At 37.7% G+C, this 17,207-nt stretch overlaps 1 protein-coding gene and 1 non-coding gene across 2 annotated transcripts; both read right to left on the minus strand.

The window, feature by feature from the left end:
- Positions 1-972: 972 nt before the first annotated feature.
- On the minus strand, positions 973-16,327 carry LOC147238062 (uncharacterized). The gene is made up of 14 exons (XM_086158274.1): positions 16,196-16,327; positions 15,347-15,394; positions 13,008-13,172; positions 12,742-12,842; positions 11,203-11,309; positions 10,977-11,097; positions 8,375-8,513; positions 8,201-8,305; positions 8,036-8,128; positions 6,826-6,965; positions 6,087-6,185; positions 5,395-6,007; positions 4,215-4,324; positions 973-1,334 (listed from the first exon to the last, which is right to left on the minus strand). Exons 2-14 carry the CDS (start codon positions 15,386-15,388, stop codon positions 1,232-1,234), a joined length of 1,938 nt encoding a protein of 645 aa, XP_086014400.1. The 5' UTR covers positions 15,389-15,394; positions 16,196-16,327; the 3' UTR covers positions 973-1,231.
- Positions 10,460-10,542, minus strand: trnal-uaa (transfer RNA leucine (anticodon UAA)). Its single transcript has one exon. It is a non-coding gene; the product is annotated as a tRNA-Leu (tRNA).
- Positions 16,328-17,207: the final 880 nt, after the last annotated feature.

Genomic DNA, 17,207 nt, shown 5'->3' on the forward strand with positions numbered 1-17,207 from the left:
TTTTTTTTTTTTTTGGTTTGTTTGTTTTTTTTCTGCGAAAACACACTTTGTGCACTTTAGGCTGTACTGTTGAAGAGCCACACTTGTCGTTTTTGGAGGTCAGGTCACGCGACGGCGGGGCGGCGGTCGGGTCGGGTCGGGTTGGGGGGGGGGGGGGTCCTATGCAGCTGTCAAACTCGGACGAGGGCGTAGAGACGACACGAGCGGCGCCGTCTGGCTCGCCCCCGTGGGTTTTTTTTTTTCAAAATAAACAAAATAAAAAAAAAAAAAAATCCTCCCCCTCCCCTTCGTTTCTCCTGCTGCTTTGCTTTTTAAGGCTGCAGACGGAAAACAATAAGGAGGGGGAAATGCTTAAAAATGCTTAAAAAAAAAAAAAATGGAGCTAACACTCCCGCCCCTTTTATTTTTTCCCCGAACGTTTCCCAGGAAGTCAGTATTTGCAGGGGTCGCCATGGTTTCCTCCTCCTTTCCAGCAGACTGGTTTTTCCCTCGGGCGGCGCTGCGCTGTCACAGCTCCATCCAGCAGCCGGTTTATTTGACGGTTTGTGGCCTTCTAACTGCTTTGTATTAATGGTCTTGATGAGATTAATAAATCACCCAGTCTTATTTTGTACTGAACTATTCATTTCTCCTCCTTTTGCTCCCTCTGGTTGACTCTCGCAGGCTTCGGAGTGGCGTTCGGAGACAGGGTGTGAAATACCGTGAACGTACCGGAATTATTTTCATTAGATCAGCAACTCCACTGTACACCTGCAGCCGGGCAACAGATTATTGAGCGTTAATCTGAACTCCATCAAACTGTGTACAAATTGAATAATCTGGTAATAATCCGTTTTATGTTAACTGCTGGTGAGAACTGCATTTAAAGCTAAAAGGGCTGTTAATACTGCAATTCTACGAACCTTTGTTTTGGGATCTAAAAGCGGTATTTGAAAAAAAATAAAATAAAAAAATCCAAATTATTCTGACACCTTTGGCATTTTAGAGCAGAGCTGTTTTCTGCTCTGGTTCAGCACTTTATTTATCTTATCCAAAATATAGCGCGATATCAGCCAGTACATCAGATTTATTCTCTCAAACGGAGACCCAGGTTTTAAGTCGAAGCCTCACGATCAATTATTTGTTTGTTAATCTTGTTGCTTGACAAACAGAATCTCAGACTCTGGCTGCAGCTTGATAGGCGTCCGTTTCCAGTGAGTTTCTCCTGCTGGTGTGGAAGTGGTTCGGAGGGTCAGACGGTGCTGCAGGGACCCTCGCTGTCCTCGCTGTCCTCCCACAATCCTCCAGCGATCGGTGCTGCAGAGAGGCCGCCTCGCTGGGGAGCCGGACCCGATCTGAGGGGGCGAGGGGGGGGGAATTGAACCATCCTGTACGGTTGCACTGAACAGTTTGATATTTTCTTTTATTTTTAGAAAAATTTGCATTTTTTTTTGTTTTTTTTTTTCTTTCATTCTTATTTTTTAAAATTTGCAATTTAAAAAAAAAAATTAAGCATCCTGTCAGGCAGCACAAGAGAGATAAAGAAGATTTTTTTTTCTTAATTTTTTTCGTTTTTAAAGTTTGCAGTTTTTGAATATTGAATGAAAGCATCTTTTCAGGTCATACTGAAAAGTTATATGAAGATTTTTTTTTTTATATGTTTTATTATTTGCAATTTTTAAAACATTAAAATAAGCCATCCTGTCTGGTAGCACTAAAGAATTACATAGAGTTTTTTTTTTAATTTTCAAAATTTGAAATCTTAAAAAATTAAATAAAACCATCTGTACGGTAGCACTAAAGAGATTTCTTCGTTTTTTTTTTTGTTTGTTTTTTTTCAATGTTTAAATATTGAATAAAAGCATCTTTTCAAGTCACACTGAAAAGTTATATGAAGAATTTTTTTTTTTTATGTTTTATAATTTGCAATTTTATAACATCAAAATAAGCCATCCTGTCAGGTAGCACTAAAGAATTATATAAAGTTTTTTTAGTTTTCAAAATTTGAAATCTTAAAAAATCAAATAGAACCTGTCAGGTAGTACTGAAGAGATATGTTAAGTTGTTTTTTTTCCTTTTTTAAATATTTTTAATTTGCAATTTTAAAAAATTAAATAAAACCATCCTGTCAGGTAGCACTGATGAGATATACAGTTTAAAGATTTTTTAATTCATTTTTTAGTTTTCTTTAATTTGCAATCTTGAACCATCCAGCCAGGTAGCAGTGAAGAGTTAAATGAAAAAAAAATCATCTTCATTAAAAAAAAAAAAAAATTGCGATTAAAAAAATTAAACCATCCTTTCCTGTAGCAATGAAATTACGTAAAAAAAATGTCTGTCTTTTTTCAGTTTTTGAAATTTGCAATAAAAAAAAAAATTAAACCATCCTGTCAGCTAGCACTCAAGATTTACATAAAGATTTTTTTCTTTCGATTTTTATGTTTTTCTAATTTGCAATTTTAAAAAAATAAATGAAAATCTCAAAACATTGGGAGGAGCCCGGAATCGAACCGGGAGTGTTCAGTTCCAAAGACATTTGCTCTACCTCTTGCGCCACACAATAAAAAGAATTCATCTATCCTTTTCATGATCTGTGAAATTAGATAAAGATTTTTTATTTTTTTAAATTTGCAATTTAAAAAAAATAAATAAATTAAACCATCCTGTCCTCCAAAAGTTATTTGAAAAAAATTATTTCATTTTTATTTAAAAATAAAAAATTGCAATTAAAAAAAGGAAACCATCCTTTCCAGTAGCACTGAACTTATGTAAAGATTTTTTTTTCTTTCATTTTTTTAAAATTTGCAATTAAAAAAAAATAATGAAACTATCCTGTTAGATCACACCGAATAGTTATATGAAGAATTACTTTCTTTCATTTTATAAAAAAAGAAATGCAATTTAGAAAAAATAAAATAAGCCATCGTGTCAGTTTGCACTGAATAGCTGTATAAAGTTTTTCTCTCATTTTCATTCATTATAATTTACAATTTTAAAAATTTTAAATGAAACCATCCTGTCAGGTAGCCCTGCAGATTTTTTTTCTTTCATTTATTTATGTTTCATAATTTTCTATTTTAAAAAATGTAATAAAAAATTAAAATTAGATGAAAAATTATAAATAATTCCCTTTTTTTTAACTTGCAAAATTAAGCAAACCAATTAAGCCGTCCTGTCAGGTACCTCTGAAGTTACATGAAGATTTTCTTTTCTTCCATTTTTTAAGAATTGCAATTTTTAAAAATTTGATTAAACCATCCTGTCAGGTAGCACTAAAGAGTTATATAAAGATTTTTTTTTTATCAGTTTGAATTTTTTGGAATTTGCAATTAAAAAAAAAAAATGAAGCCATCCTGTCAGTTCAAACTGAAAAGTTATATTGTATGAAAAAAAATTGCAATTTTAAAAAAACTTAATAAAATAATAATAAAAAAGGTAAACAAAATAAATCATTTCCCGTAGTACTGAAGTTATATCAAAATTATTTTTTCTTTCATTTTTTTTTAATTAGCATTTTTATAACAATAATAATAATATTAAAACCATCTTGTCAGATAGCACTGAATAATAACAATGTTTTACTTCAGTAATCCCTCGTGGCGAAAAACATGGAAACCATATTATATTTTTTTAAATTTGCAATTAGAAAAATTAGATGAAACCATCCAGTCAGGTAGCACTGAAGAGTTATATAAAAAAAATATATTGGATTTTTTTCATCCTGTCAGTTTGCATTGAAGTGCTGTATAAAGATAGTTTTTCTTTCATTTTTCAATTTAAATTTGCAATTTAAAAAAAATTCAACCACCTTTACAAGTAACGCTGAAAGCTATATAAAAGGTTTTTCCTTTCTTTTTTTTTTTTTTTTCAAATTTGCAATTTTAAAAAATGAAATGATACCATCCTGTTTGGTACCACTGAGGAGTTATATAAAGATGTTTTTCTTTCATTTTTAAGGCCATATCAATTCTGTGGCAACGGATTTACATGATAAATGGATAATTCACATCTTAAAAACAAATAAAACATAATGAGGAGCATACTAAAATTTGATTGAAATTTATATCATACATTACATTGGCCAAGAGGAAAACAATTTTTTCTGAAAATTGTGAAAAGGTTTATTTGTGATTATTAAATGTCAAAAATTTGTTGTAAATATGTGAAACAATTGCATCCTTTTAAAATGATTTTTGCTTTCCTTTAGAGTGTTGAGAGCCGCTGTGGAAACTCACCTCACGTTCTCCCTGCTGGGGTTAAAGGTCACACAGGTCTGCCGGGCCGTGGTTTGGATCGGGACGAATCCCGGCCTGCTGTCCTTCTCCGGGGACGAATCTGCCCCAGACTGGTTTGGTGAAAACACAGGATGTTGTGGGAAAAACACACACCAGCTGGACAAATGAATCAGGCTTTCAAATCCTAAATCCTGGTTTTGTCACCAGGCTGAGGGGCGGAGCCTCCCTCAGGCAGGAAGTGAGTAAACGGACGACAGCCAATCAGATTTTTCACTCTGGAAAAGGGGGCGGTCCAAAGACTAAGTCAAGGAAGTAAACCTCTTCTGTTTGTGTGAGAATTTCAGGTTTCCATGAGAAAAAAGTACAGGGCTTTTGGGCCAAAACTCAAAAATGGGTTAAAGATAATTTTCCATCGTCACCAGTTTCCTTGTCAAGAGGTGACATAACATTTGGTTTACTTTTAAGCAGCAAAAGAGATGAACTATGTGTCAATGTTATTTTAGGCCTGATCGAGTTCTTCATTCACAAAAACAGAAAGCAAAAATGTTCCCCAAATTTTACTTTCTTTATAAACAATTTTCAATGATATAAAAAATCCTTCAAACTTATGGGAAAATCCAAAAACCAAAAAAATATACAGTTTGATGTCTGAGATTCCCTGTGACCCGCCAACTCAATTACATGTTATATTCCCCTTGCAAGTTTTTTTTTCTTCCCCCTTCGTTTTAATTTTATTTGTCTATCTATTTATTTAATTATTTCCTTTTAATTTCTTTTTTTTTGTCTAGCATTATACATTTCTCACAAACCATTAACACTATTAACTTCTGATTACATACAGAATGAATGTCCTTATGTCCTTTGCTTCCTCATCCCTGGTTGTTTCATTGACATTCAGTTCTACCATGCCATATTATTTGTACATATGTATATTTGTTTGTACTATTTATGTTGAATAAAAAGAAAATAAAAAGAAAGAATTTCAGGTTTCAGTTTTCCTCCATAATTTTCTTTTTTCTTTGTTTTCTGATAAAGTTGGCGAAAAGAAAAAAAAATCCTAATAATAAATTTTACACCGCAGTAAATTCTTTCCATTAACATTTTCATCTAATGAAGCACAGCTAATTTTCATCACAACAAGCCCGTTAATAAACCCTGTCTCTTGTGTCTTAATAATCACCTGTTTAGCCGGGTCGTCCCAGATGGGTCTGAAGGCACTCTTGGGGTGCAGAGCCGGGGACCCCTTCGTCACACTGACCAGCCTCTGGACGTGAGAGCTGAGGAGGCGGGCCGGCGGGGGGTCGGCGTTCAGTCTTGGGGGCGTCCTCAGCGGGGGGTGAGGGGTCAACCTGGGAATCTGCCACCGGACACAGACGGTCCTCTCCCGCGGAGCGTCGCGGAGCTGCTCCTGGCTGTAGTTGGGCTTCAGCAGCACCGGTACCTGGCTATCCTCCTCCTCCTCTTCCTCCTCCGCTTCCTCCTCACCGGTGCTCCCCGCCGCGTCCCGGCGCAGCGTCCCGTCGGGGCTGCAGGAGGTCACCGACGAGTAGTCGAAGGCCGAGGTGTCGTCCGGGTCGGTGTCGCCGTCCTCCGGGTCGCGTTGCGCCGCCTGGCTGAAGGTGCCCTGGCCCGAGTCGCTGGTCTCCACCCATCCCGGGCCGTCCGGCGTGAGGAGGGAACAGCGGGCGTGTCCGCAATCGCGGTTCGGTCGGCTCCTCCTCACCGGGCTGCAGGACCAGCACTCCAGGCGCAGAGAGTGGCAGCCGTTGGTGAGGGGGGGCTGCTGGTCGTCCCTGCAAGGGGGTCCGGCGTGGGTTTTTACTCCACGCTGGCCCATCTTAGAACCAGCGTGGAGTAAAAACACACACTCACCTCTGAGCCGCAGAGCTGCCGTCTTCCTCTCGGTCCCTCTGAGATTCTCCAGTTCTGCTGCCGCAACCTGAGGATCCTGGTGCTGCTGCACCGCAGCGGCTGCATCCCAAATATCACATTTTGTAGTTTAAGAGCACGGATCAAAATATGTCGAGCAAAACATTCGATATAAAATGTGTTAAATGCAAGTTGCCGGTAAGAGCTTCATAACGGTAAGATAACAATTTTGTCACTGACATTACATTACATTACTTTCTTCAGCTTTTTTGACTTCTTTCAATTATGGTTGTTCAATCAAATATTCATCTAATAATAAAATACAGTGTATCATTTGTTCATATTTTGAAAAAAATTACAATCCAAGGCCAGACATGGATCATCATAAAACATTTTTTAGAGTTATAATAGTCTTCTTATTTATTTTTCTTCTTATTCACCTTTTTTCTCCTTTTCTTACAAATTCGCTCCTGATAATTGGAAAAGTAAACACCATTTCCTCCAGCCTGATTAATTCTTAGCTAATAACATCGTTATCTAAAAAAAAGGTTAAAAATCTGTTTAAAAAAAATGAATAAAAATAATCTTCTAATATGCGTGAAGTAAAAAGAACGAACCTTTTTTTTCCTAAAATATAAAGACTGAAGCAATGAGTAAGACTCTATTATATTTTTTTAAAAAGGGCTCCTGGTATCTCTCATTTCTCAGGGTCGGTGAAACCGGCCAGCGATAACTTTCCTACCTTTGTCCTTCTCCTTCGTCCCACCGGACGTCGTCCTCCAGGACGGCGTGGCAGCGAGTCAGGAGGCCGCCCAGCACCCGCTGGGCCCCCAGCAGGAGGCTGTAGTCCGGGTGATCTTTGCCCGTCCACTGCAGCAGGTTCTGCAGCACGAGGATGAAGAGGCAGCAGGCCACAACAACACGGTGATAAAAATACAACTATCTAGATGATTCACATATTTTATTGTTATATTTAGCTTTATTTTGCATTTTGTTTATCATGAATTAGCTAGAAATTTCATTATTCAAAGGTCTACAAAGGTCTATATTATTATCATCATTATTGTAATTATTAGTAACAGTAATGATAATAATGATACTAATAATTCATTATTAGTATTATTATAATTATTATATAAATTTTTTATCATTATTATATTCTATGAATTTTATTACCATTATTAATAATAACAATATTTAAATTGTTATTATTATTATTCTTATTGTTGTTGTTGTTGTTGTTGTTGTTGCTCATATATTATTAATATATCATCAATGATTTATATTATAATATATATAACACAACATGTATCATATTAATAATGATAATAAATATTACATTAATATACTAATAATCATAATTATTATGATTACTATTATAAGAATAAGAATAAGAATAAGACTAAGAATAAGAATAAGAATAAGAATAAGAATAAGAATAAGAATAAGAATAAGAATAAGAATAAGAACAACTTTATTTATCCTGAAGGAAATTGTTGTGCCAGAGTTTCAAGTAAAACATAACAATAACAGATAATAGTAGGAAATTGTATAAAAAGTATAAAAAAAGGGGGGAGAATAAGAAATACAAATAAAACTATAAAGCGTCAAAGTAACAAGTCAAGGCTATAAAGTGTCTTAAGGTCTTAAGTACAAGTGATAGGAGTGATAATAATGTTGCAATTAGGTTTTAAAATGACAATTGTTTTAAAAGAAACAAGAGAAAAAATTCCCATAAATGATCAATTCAATGATCTAATCTGTTGTAAGATCAACAGAATAAAACTGACCTTCAAAATGATCCTGCTAAATTCTACAACACCTTAATTTCAAATTGGCAAAAAAAAAAAAAAAAAATCACAGAAAATAAAAATCTTCAAAATCAATCCCACCTACTTTGAAAAATGGAAAATTAGCATAAACGAATCAATAAATGTGTTCTTCTTGCTCACCTGGATGTGACCCAGGTAGGAGTGGATTCTGGTAACCGGCGCCAGAAGCAACGAAAGCAACCGCACCTCCTTTCTGTCCGAAACCAAACCGGCCTGAGAACCCGAACAAATATCAGTCAGCGCAGTCATAATCTCCAAACGCCCCGACATCCGGACGCCCCACACCTGCATCTTGGAGGTTCCATCAGGCCGGCTGAGGCGGCTGAACTCCAGCGAGAGGAAGGAGGTCAAGGCGCGGGCGTATCCCAGGTACATGTCAGCAAACGCCGTCTGGAGCGAGGACACGGCGGGTCGGTCACGCCGTCACGAGATCCCGCCTCGTCGGTCGCATCAACTCACGTCATTCTGGCCGATCAGCTGCACCAGGACGTCTCCGACCAGAGACCTCCACTGCTGGGCGGACAAACGCTCCTGCAACATGTTCCTGAACAGCAGGTGGCGCTGCAGCAGCCGCTCCACAACGTTCACGTAGGTAAGACTGCAACGGAGGACGGCGGATGTTCGTAAAATAGACGATTTTGGGGGTTAGAGGGGGGAAATATTTCTAACTACGGTTCGTATTTGATGATTGCAACTTATTTCTGCTGTTCCTGCTGCACGAGGATAAACCGGCAATGAAACCGTTGTATTCAATAACTTTAACCCTCATATTACAAGAATAAGAATAAGAACAACTTTATTAATCCCGAAGGAAATTGCTGTGCTACAGAAAATATAACAGTAATAAATAATAAAAGAAAAGGCAGAATTAGAAATAAAAGTAAACTAAAAACTATAAAGTGTCTCAGTGAAACTATAAAGTGTCTTAGTAAACAGTGATAAAACTATAAGTGTCTTAGTAACAAGTGAGGTAAGGAGTGCACAATAGTATGATAGAAGGGAAAATTGTAGTGTAGCTGTTATGAGATGAAATATTGCACAGTTTCTGAATATTGCACAGTGAAATGAAATATTGCACAGTTTTTTTTTGTTTTTTTTTTAGGTTAAAGATAGGTTTTTATAGTTGCCGGCGGCTGAATGGAGAGGAATTAAAAAGTCTGATGTTAAGGGTCAATTTGACCCATTGGGTCAATGGGTGAAATGGGTCAAATCGACCCTTAACATAATATGAGGGTTAAGAGTCTGAAATAAATTACAAATATTATGAAGAGTCGGTAATTTTCCAGGGTGGGCAAAAATATGGAGACCGAAAAAAAAAAAAAACCTTTATCTTGTCACTCTTGTGCAATTTAGGTTCAAAATGTCAACAGCGATTGTGACGTTTTGTCAAAATAGAGTTGCAAAGACCTTAATATCAGCCCCTGCATCGCACTGATCGCTGAAACGTTCCTGCTATCCAGCGTTTTTGTGGAAACCTTTGCTTTCATATTTTTGAACATTGACCTTCACAGTGAGGCTTCTTTTCACATGCACTCGGAATTTAAGGTAAGGTAAAAAAAGGTTTAGTGAAAAATGGACAAATGGGTCTTCTTTTTCTTCTCCTTTGAGCTTTTCCTTTCAGGGTCTCCACAGCCAATCCACCTTCTCCATCCAACCCGATTCTCTGGATCCTCCTCTCTCACACCAACTACCTTCACATCCATCCATCTTCTCCTTGGTCTTCATCTAGACCTCCAATTCCAGCATCTGCCTAGAAATATATTGACTCTCCCTCCTCCGTCCATGACCCAACCATCTCAGACCTTCTCTCCAAAACATCTACCATGTGTCGTCCCTCTGATGGACTCCTTCCTGATCCTCTCCATCCTGAACCTCAGCATCTTCATCTCTGAGACCTCCAGCTCTGCTTCGTGTCTTTTGGTCATTGTCACTGTTTGCGGATCATCTCACCACCGTCTTGTCCACCTTTGCTTTCATTCTGGCTGATGTTCTTCTATCTCTTTGTTCCTCTTACACTTTTGTCCACCCATTCCAACCTGCTTGAACCCATTTCTTCACCTCTTTTCCACCCTTTTCTCCTACGCTCTGGACTGTTGACCTTAAGTACGTTGAAATCCTCCACCTTCTTCATCTCCACTTTCTGTATCCTCAGCGTTCCACCTGAGTTCCTCTCATTCACACACATATTCTCTGTCTTGCTGTGACTAACCTTCATTCCTCTCCTTTCCAGCACACACCTCCACCTCTCCCTGCTCTCACAATGTCATCCGCAGTCATGGTCCATGGAGATTCCTGTTTAATCTCGTGAGTCATCCTGTCCATCACCACTGCAAACAAGAAGGGGCTCAGAGCTGAACCTTCAACTTCTAATAAATATTTAATAATAAATCCCTCATGGGGAAATTCGTTTTCTGCAATCATTCTGTCATGGAAGAGCAGTCCATCAGCGCCAGGGTAGCACGTACAACAACAACTTTGAGGTGGAGCCTATGACATTCACTCCACCTCATACCTGCACCATACTGTCCTCACTAATTTAACTTCTACCAGGAGTGGGGTTCGAACCCACGAGGACAAATGTCCATTGGATCTTAAGTCCAACGCCTTAACCACTCGGCCATCCTGGTTACCCACATAGAACACTTCATCCCTGTCTAAGGGGCAGCATACATGTCCTGCACCAGTGCAACATATTTCTTAATACAATACCACGAGTGCAAACATCCATTGGATCTCAGGTCCAGCGCCTTAACCGCTCGGCCATCCTGGTTACCCCGAAGGACACTTCACCCCTGTGTCACAGCCAGCATACATGTCTTGCACCAGTCCAACATACCTCTCATACAAGACCACAGAGTTCCTCTCTCGGCACCCTGTCGGATGCTTTTTCCACGTCTACAAAAGCACAGTGTAGCTCCCTCTGACCTTCTCTGCACGTCTCCATTAGCATTCTCAAAGCAAACACTGCATCGGTGTGTTTATCTGAAATCTTTGAAGATTTTTTTTTTTCTTGAAGTCACTCGCAGAGGTCAAAGGTCACTTCGGGTGTGTATGTCCTCACTGCAGCTCTGCGCTCGCCATGTCAGCCGGTGGCACCTTGTAGTTGTCGTGGAGGACGTTCAGGGTGGACACGTACTCCCACTCCGAGTGCAGGAGCTGCATCGCCACCTGATGGCGAGCGTCTGTTTGTAGCAGAGGAACAGTTTTCTTTATGTTATTGCTATCTTGCACCGCGTGTGTGTGTGTGTGTGTGTGTGTGTGTGTGTGTGTGTGTGTGTTGGACTCACCTGTCCCCTCGCTTAGTCCTGCCTTCAGTCCCTGCAGGAAACAGTGAAGCAGGAGTTTTCCTCTGGATTCAGGCTCCGGAGCAGAGGTGGCGTCCACAGCGCCGTCCCTGCAACATGACAAAACGTGTGTGTGTGTGTGTGTGTGTGTGTGTGTGTGGTGTGACACGTTTAAAAAAAACCCGAATATTTTTCCAGAGAAAGATTTCAGGATGTTTAAAAGGCAGACAATATTTCAATTAGCGAATAACTTATATATAAATAACTGTATATAAATGTATCAAATTAATATTAGATTAAAAAGTTATACATGAGATTTAGGTGATGAGAAAGTTGAAATGATGAAGTTAAGATAAAAAGGGGAATATGTTCATTTAAAGACAATAAGACTAAATGAATCTGTTTAAAAGTCCAAACAGTGAAATTATGTCAGAATCGCGCAATAAAAGATACCGAGTTGAGATAATTTTAAAGTTTCAATTTCTAAAGATGTAACTGTTAATATAAGGCAGAAAATACCCTGCGATGCAAATTAATGCTACAACTTAATATCTAACTTTTATCTCAAATTGCTATTATTTATCATTTATTTGTTTCTTGAATCATTTTAATGCATTCATACAAATTTTCGCTCCTTTTTTTTAGTCTTGTTTATTTATATGTCTATTAATCATCTATATTTTCTTTTATCAGTCCTTTTTTATTCTCTACTTATTTCTGTGTCTTTATCAATTACTTCATTATAGACTTTTTAGCTATTTATCTGCCTACTTATTTGTTTTATAGTCATTTATTCACTTCCTCTTTTATCAATCCATTCATTACCAAAAGATATTGATTTATCCAGTTATGTTTATTCCTATAAAAAAGATGTAATATATTTGTTTATTAAGTTTTGACCTCAGTTTGTCAATATTTTTATCCCCATATTATTATAGCCTTGACTTTAACGCTTTATACTTTTATTTGTATTTCTTATTCTCCCTCCTTTTTTTACTGTATATACAATTTCCTACTATTATTTATTATTGTTATGTTTTACTTGAAACTCTGGCACAACAATTTCCTTCTGAAGAAATAAAGTTCTTCTTCTTCTTATTATTATTCTTATAATTGTAATAATAATAATTTTGTTTATTAGTATATTAATATAATATTTATTTATTGTTATTGATTTAATACATATTGTGTTATATATGTATATATATATATATATATATTATAGATCATTGATAATGTAATAATAATAATAATAATAATAATAATATCGTTAGTAATGGTAATAAAATTCATAGACACTTTATAGTTTTATTTGTATCTCTTACTCTCCCCCCCACCTTTTTTTTTTTTTTTTTTTTTACTGTTTACACAATTTCCTCCTATTATTTATTTTTGTTATGGTTTACTTGAAACTCTGGCACAACAATTTCCTTCAGTCTAAATAAAGTTGTTCTTATTCTTATTCTTATATTATTGATGATTTATTTGCACGTTTGCTTCGTCCCCGATCAACCAGACGGAACGTGTTTCGTCTTTTTCTACCTCTCCCTCTTCTCGGCCGCCGGGTTCTTCCCTTCGTGCTGCGTTCGCTGTCCGCCGCTGTAAACCTGCAGGACGTGACTCCTCATCGTGCCCAGCTCCTCCTGTAACCACGGCAACCAAGGGGAAGACGACCACAAAAAAAAAAAAAAAAAAAAAAAAATTGTATAATTTCTGGGACCTTGGCGGAGCGCTAATGATGATGGTTCAATAGATCAACCCGTTTGTGTGTGTGTGTGTGTGTGTGTGTGTGTGTGTGTGTGTCTCACCCTCAGCGCTTCAACCAGGGCCTCCAGCCGATGCGCTTTCTTCTGGCAGCTCCTGCGGTTCTCCTCCAGCTCCTCCCTCAGCTGAGCATCTCCCTGCTGGATGTGGCCGAGCTCCGTCACGGCGCCGCTGAAGCCGGTCTTCAGCTCGGACACCATGCGCTGCAGCTGTGAGGTCACGGAAGAAGAAACCCCCCCGCAGGAAGTACCGGAGCATCCGCCGTCAACGGTGAGATGGTTTTTGGTCTTTTTACGAAATGACGTTTCTAATAATAATCATGATCGTTTAATTTTCCGAGGAGGGAGAGTTAATATGCTGGAATTGGACGCAAACTCAAATACGCTGTGGGCCAAAATTCAAAACTGGCACAAAATATTTCATTGTATAAGTTAAGACAATTCATATTTCATATTTCATTGTATTCTTATTCTTCCTCCTTTATACTATTATCTATTACTGTTATGTTTTTACTTGAAACTCTGGCACGACACCTTCGGGATAAATAAAGTTGTTCTCATCTCATCTCATCTCAAAAATTTATTGATAAAAATCTTCCTCCAGATATAAAAATAAACCTTTCTTATGGACCCAAACAAGTTTTGCATAAAAAGTAAACATCGAACAAGCACTACTTGATACTATATGATAAGATAAGAACAACTTTATTTATCCCGAAGGAAATTGTTGTGCCAGAGTTTCAAGCAAAAACATAACAATAATAGATAATAGTAGGAAGGAGGGAGAATAAGAAATACAATGACATATAAATTGTCAAGGTTAAGGCTATCAAGTGTTTTAAGGTCTTAAGTACAAAGATTTGAAGATTCCCTGCGGCTGAGGGGAAGAGGAATACAACATAATACTTAATATCGCACACATGCAAAATCCTGTTTTCTGGGTGCCGTTATTAGCATTAGGTTGCTATGACAACTGTCAACAGAGGAGAGGGCATTTATGGGTCCTGTTGTGATTTTCGTGTCAAAACACCAGCAGAAAATTATTGGATTTGTAGAATTAGCGGTAGCTGTAGACTATACCGGCGGTGCAGCTCTAATAGTCATTTGGTATGGATTTGCGGGCCAAATATTATTACAGTGCGGGCCAAATTTGGGCCGCGGGCCAGAGTTTGACGCCTTTGGTCCGGAGCAGGGGCCGGCAAACTACGGCCCGCGGGCCACATCCGGCCCGTTGGTCTTTTTAATCCGGCCCACCAAAGATTAGATCTATCTAATCTAAACTCAAACAGGAGATTATTACATTTTTGGAGCTACTTGAGAACACTTGGGAATTTTCCTGAGCTGAATGACACCGATTGGCTTCGTGATTTAGCTTTTACTGCGGACGTACCGACACACATGTATGAGCTGGACGTGAAGCTACAAGGGAAAAACCGGTTTGTTCATGAAATGCAAGCAAACGTCAGCGCCCTCAAAAACCAAGCTGGTTCCATTTTCAAAGCCAATGTCAGACAAATGTCAGTGGAGTTTGATATATCCTGTTAACAAATTTTTTTTTTTTTATATGTATCATATCTTGTATCTTGCTGATATCGTCCGTCAAATTTTAAAAGTCAACACGGCCCCTGAGCCAAAAAGTTTGCCCACCCCTGATCTAGAGGAACCAAAGAGAAGATTGATGGTGTGAGAGAGGAGGATCCAGAGAATAGATGGAGAAGCTGAATTATCTGAGACCCCTGAAGGGAAAAGCCTTAGCTTTTTAAGCATCTTTAAAACCATCTTTAGCATCTTTAGCATCTTTAAAACCATTTGTTTATTTTTGATATATTTTTACCTCCATTATTTTTCCTGTCAGGTTAATTTATTGTTTCATTTTAAGCCAAAATCAGTTCTCTGGTTTCTTTAGAAACGTTATTAAACATAAAATGTTTCCTAGGATCATCAGTACAAACTACTTTTTGTAATTCTGTGTTTGTTTAAAAAGGATGTCGTTTTTCAATTGCTGAAAGCTGCTATTTATTTGCCTCCTTTGCTACCACGACACGACGTCCTTTAAACATTTTTGAATACGTAATTCCACGTTTGAATGAGCAAGTATTTACTTTATTCTGGTTTATTTAACTTTAACTAAATAACCTGTTTTTTTTTTAAAAAAAAAACAAAAACAATAACTGGTTTATTTAACTTTAAATAAATAACCTGTTTTTTTTTAAAAAAAAAAAACAAAAAAAAACATGGATCTTCCCGTACCTCGAACTTGAACTCCAACCGCCAAGAAAAACAAAATAAAATATTCAATGATATTAAATGAATGGAAATTTAATTAAAACAACATCATCTACGAATCCAAAGCAGCCTGCGAGAAAGCTGAGGCTTACAAATACCTTGGAGATTTCAGAGATGAGCTCAACCTCCTGGGGCTTCATCACCACCTGCACACACACACACACACACACACACACACACACACACACACAGATACAACTGTTGGCAAACACCGTCACTAATGTTACCTTGAACTGTATTTCACATTTCTATTTTCTGTCCAACCGTCGGATGGGAAACTTCCCCCAAAATCTGAAAACAAGGTTTCCTATGTCACTACCTGTCTCCTCCCAACACACACACACACACACACAGATAAAGTAACAAACACACACCAAAGAACAAAGCAAGGGATTCAACCGGTTTTCCCTCACAAAGAAGTGACCGCTTCCCGATCAACTCGTTTGTTTACATGGAACAAACTTTCTAATATGTTCCTAAACGTAACAAATGCTTCATCTTGACGTCACAGCCTAGAAAAATCATCTTTTTTTTTTTTTTTACCTGAATTTTGTTTCCAAATGAGTCAGATTATGCAGAGAGACATGATTGAATGCACGCGTCTTTGTTGGTTGCACCTGTTCAGGTGTTGCCCCTGCCAGAAGCCCCTCTGCTGAGGAAGCGCCCTGCAGGAGAGGCGGCGCTCGGCGCCAAGACGCCTCCTTAGAAGGACGGATCTTGGCGGGAAAACCCACATACAAGCAAACAACAACCCTCGGTGGAACGGAATGGTGACGGAAATCAACATTGGAACTATGAAATATCCATAATAATAATGATAATAATAACAGCAATAACAACAGTAAAGATTACGAAAATAACAACCACGGTTTTGATGATACAAAGAAGAAAATCACGTGTGAGAGACAAAGATGCTTCACACAAACAAAAAATCTAAAGAAACTTACTTCAGCTGCAGAAATTAAACTCCCTTCACTTGAAAAGATGATAATCCCAAGATTATCCGGCCTCCTCTCCTACTCTGGGGACAAACTTGCATCCTTTGACTGCGGCAGCTCTCGTTGCACCGAGCGCTGAAACGTGCACGGAGGGGTGTGTTGGGTGGGCCTGGGGGGAGGAGGGGGTATGGATACTGTACGTCATTGAAGGCGTCTCCATTTCTGTGATTAATTCCCACATGACTTCTGTAAACACATATGAAATAAAATAAAATAAAATAAAATAAAATAAAACAAAATAAAATAAAATAAAAAATTAAATTAAATTAAAAAGTACATTATTTTGAATTCAATTGAATTTATGTAACTGAAAAATAAATCAACAAATAAATAATTTGATGACAATGGCGAGGGCAGTAGTTTCTGTGTGGAGTTTGCATGTTTCCCCCATGTCTGAAATGGGTTTTCTTTGGTTTCCACCCACAGTCCAAAAACATGCAGCAGGTTAATTGGGAAAACTTTGGAAAATTACCCCGAATGAGTGAGTGAATGTTTTTTTTTTGTCTATTTATTTGGCCCTGACATTGACTGCCGACCAGTCCAGGGTTTGGACCCTAAGTGCAGGACAAGCGGAAGTAGATAGATGGATGGATAAAATAAAATAAAATTAAATTAAATTAAATTAAATTAAATTAAATTTAATTTAATTTAATTTAATTTAATTTAATTTAATTTAATAGCTGAAAAATAAATCAACAGACAAATAATTTTATGATTTTTTTTTTATTGATGATGGCAGCACGGTATGGCCTTTTTTGTGAGGATTTTGCATGTTTCCCCCATTTCGGAAATGAATTTCTTTCAGTTTCATCCAACAGTCCTAAAACATAGCGACCCTAAACCGGCCAGACACGTGCATGACAGCGTGAATGGTTGTGTGTCTGTATATGTGGCTTTGCAATCTACTGGCGAAAACCTGCCTCCAATGTCAGCTGCGATCGGCTCAAACACCCTTGCGACC

This window comes from Fistularia commersonii, chromosome 1 (genome assembly GCF_037954325.1).
Source record: "Fistularia commersonii isolate RoL2024-O1a breed Wild chromosome 1, RoL_Fcom_v1.0, whole genome shotgun sequence".
In the NCBI taxonomy this organism is placed as follows: Eukaryota; Metazoa; Chordata; class Actinopteri; order Syngnathiformes; family Fistulariidae; genus Fistularia; species Fistularia commersonii.